This window comes from Prionailurus bengalensis, chromosome B4, assembly GCF_016509475.1.
Source record: "Prionailurus bengalensis isolate Pbe53 chromosome B4, Fcat_Pben_1.1_paternal_pri, whole genome shotgun sequence".
In the NCBI taxonomy this organism is placed as follows: Eukaryota; Metazoa; Chordata; class Mammalia; order Carnivora; family Felidae; genus Prionailurus; species Prionailurus bengalensis.
In genome coordinates this window covers 125,245,370-125,256,456 of record NC_057358.1, presented here as the reverse complement: position 1 = coordinate 125,256,456, position 11,087 = coordinate 125,245,370, and the positions used below count along the sequence as shown (strand labels likewise).

The window sequence follows — 11,087 nt, the reverse complement described above, 5'->3', positions numbered from 1 at the left end:
CAGCATGTTCTATGTTCTGCTGTTCTACCCAGCTGATCTATTAAGCTAAGACTACGCCTCACCCAATCTGTACTTGACAACGGCCTACACATGTGTTATAAGAATGTATTCACTCGCACAATTTTAGACAAGTAGATGAGTGCTGGCTTAAATTGTTTCTAAATATTAGTGTAACATCCCAGCCCTGCAAATCAGTGAGACTTCCGCAAGAATTTTAAATATATGCAGAGCTCTTGTCCACAGTCTGCATAAACCATACAATATACGTTAAAAAGCACAATGGTGGTGGTTTTCATTTGCTACATTGTGATATATAATACATTCTGGTGTATGTTGTCTACAGTCCTTTTTAATCAACTTTATTGAGGAACAATCAGCATGCAATAAAATGAACCCATTTCAAGAGTATATTTCAATGAGTTTTCTAAACAATTAAAATTAATTTTTAAAATGATATTCTAGGGATGCCTGGATGGCTCCCTTGGTTAGGCGTCTGACTCTTGATCTCAGCTCAGGTCATGATCTCACAGTTTATGGAATCGAGCCCCACATCGGGCTCTGCACTGACAGCATGGAGGCTGCCTGGGATTCTCTCTCTCTCCCTCTCTCTCTGCCCCTCCCCTGCTCTCTCTTTCTCTCTCTCACTCTTTCTCTCTCAAAATAAATAAACAAACTTAAAAAAAAATAAAATAAAATGATATTCTAGATTATAATCTTCAGCATTTACATTGGATCTAATCGTTCCCATCTTAAAAATACCCTCCCAGGGAGATGGTTTTTGAAGCTGTCCCTGAATTCACAGCTGAGAGAACACGGCAACCCAGAAAACCAGGAGTGGAGATTGATCCTGCGAGAGAAAGGGGTTCATCATGGTGGATGACCTGAAGTGATTCCTATAGAAAAAATTACCAAGTATTGAAGGGCTCCATGCTATCATTGTGTCAGATAGAGATGGAGAGCCTATTATTAAAGTGGCCAATGATAATACTCCAGAACATGTTTTGAGACCTGGTTTCTTATCTACTTTTGCCCTGGCAACAGACCAAGGAAGCAAACTTGGACTTTCAAAAAATAAAAGTATTATTATCTGTTACTATAACACCTACCAGGTGGTTCAATTCAATCGTTTGCCTTTGGTGGTGAGTTTCATAGCCAGCAGCAACACCAATACAGGACTCATTGTCAGCCTAGAAAAGGAACTTGCTCCATTAGTTAAAGAATTGAGACACATTGTGGAAGTTTCTTAATCTGGCAGTGGTTTTGACGTACACCTTATTTTCATTATAACAGACACAATATCAATCCAACAATCTTTAGACACAGCAATGCTTGTATCCATATACTCAAGAAAGGGCTCCTTCCCCACCTTCCACTAAAGAAAGAGGTCATAGATATAATTTCTGGACAGATTGTTATCTTTTCTTGTGTAGGGTCTTTTCTTAATTTAGTGAGATCTGGGGATACCACAGAAATGGTTCAGTACATCACAGCTGCCATGGAGTTAGTCCAGTCACCAGATACGCATGAGTTTCTATTCAGGGGGTCAGAATCAAAATGGTACTTAGATCCACTTGAGCCGTTAAGTGCTCCCCATTACATAAAATGCCCAGACCTGCAGAATTTTTTATTGTGGATAATAATGAGGACGTATTTTTCTTTATATTGTTTTATTTCTTTGCATTGAGTGTGAGGAAGGTAAAATGGCTTAGCAAAAGTAATAAAATCAGTACAACCACTACTTTTTCTATATTATTTTGCAATATAGATGAATATTGCTAATTGATTTGATTCTTCTCAGAGAGTGCTGCTCTTTAATGAAAATGAAAATGATAGCTAGTCCTTTTTTCTCCACTCTGCTTTCTATAACCAATCGGTGTTTTAATGTTTGTGTGTTCTTTATAAAATTTAAAAGTGATTCATTATTGAATTCTGCTTCCAATATTGGTGTGTATGTAAACATGATAGTATGGCCAATTTTTTTCATACATGAGTATAACTAAAATAGTATTTTTTTAAGTTAAAAAATATATATCCTCCCAGGGGTTAACAAGACCAGGTACTTTTTAAATATTATAAAGCTATAATAATTAAACAGTTGGGTACTAGAGTATTATATTGGATATTCGTTTGCTAGGGCTGCCATAACAACATACCACGAACTGGGAAAAATGTATTGTCTCCAGTTCTGGAGACTATTAGTCTAAAATCAAAGCGTGGGCAGGGCCATGCTCCTTTGAACACTGTTGGGAAAAGGATCCTTCCTTGCCTTTTCCTGACTTCTGGTGATTTGCAGGTAATCTTTGTCACCCTGGCTTAGAAATGCATCATTCCAGGGGCGCCTGGGTGGCGCAGTCGGTTAAGCGTCCAACTTCAGCCAGGTCACGATCTCGCGGTCCAGGAGTTCGAGCCCCGCGTCAGGCTCTGGGCTGAAGGCTCAGAGCCTGGAGCCTGTTTCCGATTCTGTGTCTCCCTCTCTCTCTGCCCCTCCCCCGTTCATGCTCTGTCTCTCTCTGTCCCAAAAATAAATAAATGTTGAAAAAAAAATTAAAAAAAAAAAAAGAAATGCATCATTCCAGTCCTCCTTTTTCATACAGCTATCTTCCCGCACATTTGTGTGCAGATATCTTCGTGCACACCTGTCCTGTGTCCAGATGTCTCCTTTTAAATGGACACCAGTTATATTGGATTAGGGGCCCCTCATGACCGAATTTTAATTTGATGTCCTCTGTAAAGACCCTATCTTCTTTTTTTTTTTAAGTTATTTATTTATTTTTAAGACAGAGAGAGAGAGAGAGAGAGGGAGAGAGAGAGAATCCCAAGCAGGCTCCGCACTGTCAGCACAGAGCCCGACTCGGGGGCGCAAACTCGCAAACTGTGAAATCATGACCCGAGCCAAAATCAAGAATTGGACGCTTAACCGATTGAGCCACCCAGGAGCCCAAGACCCTATTTTCAAATAAAGTCACATTCTGACTACTGGCAGTAAGGACTTTAACGTGTCTCTTTCGTGGGACACAATTCAACCCGTAACAATCATGAATAGCAAATGGAGTAGAATTTTACCAGAAACTGACCCAAATACACACTGAAAATTTATCACATTCTACTGTGATAAATGTGGCAGTTCAAACCCACTGAGAAAAGATAGATTACTCTATACTTGATGTTTGAATAACCAGGTAACCGTCTATTATGTCAACAGCTAAGTTGTATCAATACTTCACACCTGCACCTGATCGCTTCCCAGTTCCCGGTTCTAGTCTGCAGGGAGGTCCTGCTGCCCCTCCGTTCTAGGGAATACTTCAATACCCTTCCAAAGAAATTCACCTTTTTGCAAGGACTGGTTTGAGTTGGTTTATGTAGCATGCAATCATTTCAGAGGTTGATGGCGTCCCAGTTGGGCACTCCTTTACACAAGGAGAAGTTTATACGTTCTTCATTAAAAAAAAAAAAAATCTTTTAATTCCTATCTGTCATCCTGACTCCTTCCCAATTCCATCTGGTGTCTTGCCTCTACCCGGAAGTAGACTATTTGAAGTCATTTGGTTCCTTCTGCATCTTCCATCATTCTGGGCCACCAAGAAGAAGTGATCAGTCAAAGCAAAAGCTGTCCTTTGAGGGCCACTAGGAAGTCTGCAAAGCCAGCTAAGATCGCAGCTATTTTAAAACCCAGACATCTAAGTATTTGGCTAGGATCCAGAGTTTCCTGCCTCTCTGGAATCTCCTTCCAGAGGAGAATCAAACTGTGAGGAGGAGGGAAACCACCTTAATTGGACCTCTAATTCCCAAAACTATTGGACTCCTTACTACAGAGAGGGGGTTCCTTGGAAGCTGGCTTATTAAAATATTTTTTCTGAAACTTGGTGAGATGGAGGGCAGCACTAAAACCAGACCAAGCTTAGTTGGTTAGAGACTCTTTCTCTTCCAGGATTCCTCTTACAGCTTTTTTCAAATAGTAACAATAACACTTAACTATTGGGCACTTATGTGCCTTGCATATATATGAAAAGACTCCAGTGATTACATTATAGGATTCTCACAACAGCCCAATAAGGTGGGTTCTATTATTATTTCCATTTTACAAGTGGGGGAAACTGAGGCTCGGGGAGGTTAAGCAAATTGCCCGAGACCACACATTTAGGAAGTGACTGAGCTCGAATCCGAACCCAGGACTTGTCTGACTTCAGAGTCTCTGCTCTTAACCACCACTCTGGGAATCCTAAACTAAAATGTCAACAGGCATCAGGGAGGCACAGAAAGGAGTAGTGCAGACCAGGGGGAAATGTGGGGTGTGAGGAGCAGAATGGTGAGGTAGAAAGCCTGCACCCCATCTGGAGAGGATGCCCAATTGCAGCAACAGCCAGTCAGAGCCTTCAGGGAATGTGGGCCAGTGTGGCCACAGTTTCCAGTTTCAAAGAGAAGCTTGTAATCTTGGACTTTATACTAAATGTCCCAACTTTTAAATGCTGGGCACTGATTCAAACACTTTTTGAAATACATTGTGCAGGCCGAAAAACTGGCATCTGCAGTTCCCCATTAGGCCGGAACTCTGATTCTGCACTATTGTGTTTCCCGTGGGAGGAACTTTAGCCAGACCACCCCCAACCTCCCGCCCATTTCCTCTGATTGGTGAGCTTTGGCACAGGAAGTGGGCATGCCCGGGAATCTCCATCCTGGGAGCCAGCGTGGCTTCCGGGAGTGCACAGCCTGTGCCCCTCAGGCTGGGTGGGAAAGCCCAACTATTCAAGGATGGGGCGCCCACAAACCCACTTCCTTGAGAACAGAAAACCAAGTTCTCCAAACTGCTTTATCAGAGCATGAGCTTCCTGTGACTGCAATACCAAAGTGCCACCAAATGGGTAGTTTAAAACGACAGATATCCTCTCACAAATCCGGAGGCTGGAAATCCAAAATCAAGGGGTCAGCAGGACCGTACTTCCTCCTAAGGTTTTTGGGAAGAATCTTTCCTTACCTCTTCCAGCTTCCGGTGCCTCCCCGCCATCCTTGGCATTCCCCGGCTTGCAACTCATCACTCCAGGGTCCCCCTCTTCTTCACTTGCCCTTCTCCTTGTGCGTCTCTGTGTCTGTTTTCTCTTTTTATAAGAACACCAGTCATGTTGGATGAGGGCCCACTTCATCCAGTATGGCCTCATCCTAACTAATTACATCTGCAAAGATGCTTTTTCCAAATAAGGTCACATTCTGAGTGGACATGAATTTGGGGGGACGGCAGGGAGGAAAGGAACACTCTTCAACACAACAGAATAGGTTCTTTTTTAAAAAGAGTTACATGTTAATCTCCACCTGATTCCGGCATCTGTCTCCAAAAAGGTTCCATTTGAGAGAGAAAACAAGGGCTACTGTTTCTTTTTATTCTCCCCCCAGAAGTTTTTTGTTTTTTGTTTTTTGTTTTTTAATTTAAATCCAAGTTAGTTAACATATAGTGTAGGGTTGGTTTCAGGAGTAGAACCCAGTGATTCATCACTTACATACAACACCCAGTGTTCATCCCAACAAGTGCCCTCTTTAATGCTCATCGCCCACTTAGCCCATCACCCCCACCCATGACCTCTCCAGCAAATCAAATATTGTTTCTTTATCTCAAACTCCAACAGCCATATTCAACATTCATGGATGTTAGCAGTGTGCAACCTTTTTTTTTTGAGAGAGAGAGAGAGAGAGAGAGAGAGAGAGAGAGAGAGAGACCGTGCGTGCACAGCAGGGAGAGGGGCAAAGAGAGGGAGACAGAGGATCCAAAGCAGGATCTCCACTGACAGCAGCGAGCCTGATGTGGGGCTCGAAATCACAAACCGCGAGATTATGAGATGAGCCAAAGTTCGACGCCCAATCAACTGAGACACCCAGGTGCCCTGTCCATGAGCAATCTTTAAACTGCACCATAATTAGGTGCATTTCTCCCCTCCATCCTTTTTTTCTCTTCTTCCCTGCCATTTCCTCTTATCATTTCTCTATCTTTGTGCTCCTTAACCACTCTTGTGTTGGTTAGGTCTCTGACAGATATTGCCATGCTGTAGTGGAAAGGCTTTAGGGTTGTACAAACCTGGATTCCCATCCCACCCTGCCACCTACCAGCCCTTAGGACCTGACTCTTTATGAGTGTTCAGTAAATATGTGGACTGAATCTGCTGTTAGATGAGAAGTCTTGAGATGGGTGCGTTGCTCTCCTGTATCTCAGTTTCCTCATCAGAAATGTGGAAGTAATAATAAACATCACAGGTGGAACACCCCTATGCTTGATGAAAGAGACAAGTCATCATGAAATAACAGTTCCATAAGGGCAAGACCAAGGAAGCAGGAATGTCACTTGGTGAATGGTTCTAGAAATAAAGAGAACCCACAATAGCGTTACCATAATAAATGGGGCAGCCCTGAAGACCTTTCAGGCTAGGCACAACACCAGGAGCTACTCCTGCAGCAGGCTCATGCTATCTCTTGCCCTCTCCCTCTCCTCTCTCTCTCTCTTCCCCCTCTCCTTTTCCATTGCCTGAGTGCCTGTTTCACAGCACCCTCTACACTCCCACACACAGGCCCTAGCCTCCTGCTTTTCTGGCCATGAAGTTTCTAGGTGCTATTGTCTTGAGCACTTGGAGCACTCCTGAGAAACACTTTGACTCTTCACCAAAGCCGCTGACGTAGGAATTGGTTGGTATGTGTTGCTCCCAAATGAAGTTGTGTATTATTTTTGAAAGTGATCCTTCTCCATTAAGGCATAAGCAAGAAGAAAATGGATGTAATTGCAACATCAGAGCCTGAGAGAAGAGCAAAGCAACAGTGTGAGGGAGAACCTGGGGAAGCTTCCGCAGGAGGAGCACCGTGTCTGTAGAGACCCATCATGATGATGAATGCCACATAAACATGTAAACACAGCTTCCAGGGAAGGCGGGAAGGTGGGGTGGGGGACAATATGCGTCTAGGCCTTTGTGAGGCTAGGGAAGCCTTCCCAGAAGAGGTGATAATGGACACTGAAGGCCACCTCAGGGTAACGCAGATGAAGGAGCAGTGATGAGGTGAGCCAAGCATGTCGGGCAACGGGAGAAGCTGGTTTGAGAACTTGGTGACAAGGAAACCCATGACGGGCAGCACAGGCAGGGTCTGGGGTGTCCAGCCACAATCAACACCAGTGTCTGTGCTGAGCAGCAGGAGCATGGTGGGATCTTCACTGGGGCAGCCCCTGTGAGACAGTGTGGGTGTTCCCTCCGGCCAAAATGGCCTCCGAGCCCGACACTCTCTGCCTTCCTTCTCCTCCCAGAGTCGTGCGCTCTTAACATCCTCTAGTAAATGCACTTGCTGCTAAAATTAGTTAAAGCCAATCTGTTTCCACAGGAGCCCTGCCTGTTACAGTGATTAGTATCAGGATGGTCCCAGGCAGCAGACACTCAAGGACGCGGGACTCAAGAATGGATTCTCTGGCCTGGTTCGGTCTGAAGTCAAGAGAAAATAGCTGAAATTGGAGGATGGGACTCTGGCAGCACAGGGCATTTCATGGGTAAATCCAGCAATTAAATTATTACCTGTTATCTCTTAAAACAAAATGTCCTTGTAAAGCTGGGGGGATGCGGGGCACATGGCCACGGTCTTGAACAGCGTAATGGACCATGAATTGAAGGACTATGGATGAGAGAATGGATCCTGGTCTCCACTTCATTCCTACCTACCTAAAAGTATTAAGCATTCTCACAGCAATTAAGAAAAAAATAAATAAAAAGGATTACACATCCACCATTTGTAAGTGCCTAGTGCCTTCCAGTAGGGTAAGCAGCTCAATCACTGGCACCTCATTGATGGGTTGGCCTAAAGGAAAGTTCCAGAAGACAAAGAGTGTAGGCACCTCTGAAGAGTTTCCTATAAAGGGGAATGGCAAAGCAGCACCAGCTGGAGGGGTGGTTCTCAAGCCTGCTGCAGTTCGGAACCCTTGAGATCAATTGAACTCTACTTAACCTCCTGATATTCCTTCCATGTGGGAGGCATCCACTAGTGTGACACTCCCAGCCTTTGTCTAGCCTCCTCACTCTCCTGGTTGCTGAGGAAGATGAGACACCTCGGATTGGAAAAACTGGGGAGCAGGCAGTGGTGTGCTGGTAAATGTTTAACAACTGGCTCTGTGGGGCCGAAGCCCCGGTGTGTCGCATTTGACGATCCCCATGGCGTAAAGATGCCCATCTCACCTTGGCCGTTCTGAGCCACCAGCATGAAGTCAGGAAGAGATGTACACAAGCCCAGCCGGCCAACTCCGGCACACCGTGAGAGCAGGAACACCGACCCTTGTGCCCCTTTCTTGTTGGGATGTGACTGCCCACCGGAAATCTACCTTCTGGTCCCCTTTCCACACTGGAGGCTCTGCAGGGGCCTGCGTGAGTGGAGGCCCCTCGTGGCCCGGCACTGCCTGTGGCCGGGTGAGTGAGCATCTCTAGTTCTAGGTGGGGTTCAGAATTAAGAAAACTACGAGCCCCGAGATACAAGCCACAATCCCTAAAGTCAGCTTTGTCACTAACAGGGGTGACAGCTTACTCTTCCTCACCCTTTGCCTAGAAGGCTCACCGTGCTGCGTTATGACAACCTCTACAACTTTGATAAGTCCGTGGCTTCAAGGATTAAATGAGATAGTACGTGGAAGGATCTAACACAGGCCTGACCCACAGAGTAAGTGCTCAGCAGAGGTTTGCTGGACTTTCATCACACTCTTGCATGAAAGGACCCACTGTTCTTTTTCAAGTTGTGGAGGAGAAATTCAGCAGCAGTTCCCTATCTTTTCCAGTTGACATTTCGTGGTGTGGCGCCCCTGAACAAGCTGGCGATCCTACGCGTTTGGGCATTGCTCTCAAGACACTATGGAAACACGAATGGTATCTGGAACTTAGGTTCTGAAACGCTCAGGTAAATGAAATGAGCAAGGATGAAATTATACTCTGTACTGGGGAGAATGCTGGGTGGCAGCGACTTGCCCCCTACTGCGCGCAGTGTGCACGTTCACAGCATCATCGGCGAAGACTGGTGCTCTCAGGTAAAAGGCGCCGTGGGACAGCTGCCGGTGCCACCCGCACACCACTAATCTTGGCACTGAAATTGGCACCACGCCCACCTTTACACGGAACACCCTGTGTCCTGGCCGTTCCCTGGCGCCCATCATCTAATACTGCCTCAGCTTTCCATGCCCTGTTTTGTGTTTTAGATACATTTTCTTTTTTTTAGATCTAGTGCTCGATTTTTTTTAGATCGATTTCCAAACTGGACTCCCTCCCACCCCCAATAATCTGCCCCCATCAATATTGGACTTGATTGTTCAAATTTAATTCATTAGAACTTCAATAATTTTGCACGATTAACCCTCTGATGAAGCATCAAATTTCTTACCAGACCTTGAGAATTCAAACTGTTCACACTATTGAATCACTTGACACAATACCTGTTTTTTTCTTTCTGAAATGCCATGGAAAAAAATCTATGAGAAAATCCATATATGATCTGTATTCCCAACTTAATCTGGTTCTTTTATTTCTGTTGGAGCCACAAGCATGATGTCAAAAGGTAGAAGTGAGAGAGAGGCTGGTGCTTAGAACAGTGTAGAACTCTGTAGAACACACAGAGGCTCGGTTCATGTTTTTTGAGTAGATGAAGAAGTGGACACCATAAGGAGCTACGTGAATAGCTTTGGGCACCCTCTTTTTCCTCTCATCCCCACTCCCCTGGGGAAATATGTGTGGATCCACTTACTTCCAGACAACTGCAAACTAGTAAATACTAAATCTGCCCCTTTCTTCCTATTTCCCTTCTCCAGTGATTCTTCTGTGCAGTCAAGAGGGAAACAGGGGCACCTGGGTGGCTCAGTTGGTTAAACGTCCTACTTTGGCTCAGGTCACGATCTCATGGTTTGTGGATTCGAGCCCCACATCGGGCTCTGTGCTGACAGCTCAGAGCCTGGAGCCTGCTTCGGATTCTTTGTCTCCCTCTCTCTCTCTGTCCCTCCCCCGCTCATGCTGCCTCTCTCAAAAATGAATAAACATTGAAAAGTGTTTTTAAAGTTGTTAAAGAAAAAGAATGAAATAGGCTGACTTCATATCAGAAATGGAGAAATGAGAAGGAATTATGTCTTGGCTTAAGAAAAATATCTAGTGGGGCACCTGGGTGGGCTCAGGTCAAGATCTCACAGTTTGTGAGTTTGAGCTCCATGTCGGGCTCTGGGCTGACAGTGCAGAGCCTGGAGCCTGCTTCTGATTCTGTGTCTCCTGCTCTCTCTGCCCCTCCCCCACTCATGCTCCACCTCTGAGTCTCTCAAAAATAAATGTTAAAAAAAAGTTTAAAAAAGAAAAATAAAATGTCTAGAAAAATATGTATAAATAACATAGCTTGCCATGTGATATAGTATATGTTTCATTACACAAGTAACTGCCATGCATTATGAGAGCAACCCAAATGCAAACAAGGGTCCGTGTGGTCCACAGCAGTGTCCTTGTCACAGACAGAATCTTATGATACTAATGATGATGTGACTGAGCTCTTACTCCACCTTCAACATTCTTACAATCACTTTACATGTATTAACTACTTTAATTTTCACATCTCTCTGAGAGGTAGGAACTATTTCTCTCTGGGCTCTTGGTTTCCTTGTTTGTAAAGTGGAAATAACATTTGTTCCTGTGGATGGAGCTAGAGTGTCTTATGCTAAGGGAAATAAGTCAGAGAAAGACAAATACCACATGATTTCACTCATATGTGGAGTTAACAAAACAGATGAACACAGGGAAAGGGGTGGGGGAGACAGGGAGAGAGGAAAACCACAAGAGATTCTTACCTATAGAGAACAAACTGAGGGTTGCTGGAGGGGAGGTGGGCAGGAGGATGGTCTAGATGGGTGATAGGTATTAGGAAGGGCACTTGTTATGATTAGCACTGGGTGTTTGCATGTAAGTGATGAATCACTAAATTCCACTCCCGAAACCAATTTTACCAAATGTTAACTAACTAGAATTTAAATAAAATTTGAAATAAAATATGGTTCCTATTTACTATGATTGTTGCAGAAATTTAATGAGTTATGCCTGGCACATTGTAAGCACTCAGTACATATT

General features: G+C 44.4%; 1 protein-coding gene across 1 annotated transcript; it reads left to right on the top strand.

Annotated features, from left to right (window-relative positions):
* The first annotated feature begins 773 nt into the window (after positions 1-773).
* On the top strand, positions 774-1,927 carry LOC122473842 (ragulator complex protein LAMTOR3-like). Its single transcript, XM_043564634.1, is given in 1 exon segment — positions 774-1,927. A coding segment is annotated over 1 exon segment (378 nt). The 5' UTR covers positions 774-869; the 3' UTR covers positions 1,248-1,927.
* Positions 1,928-11,087: the final 9,160 nt, after the last annotated feature.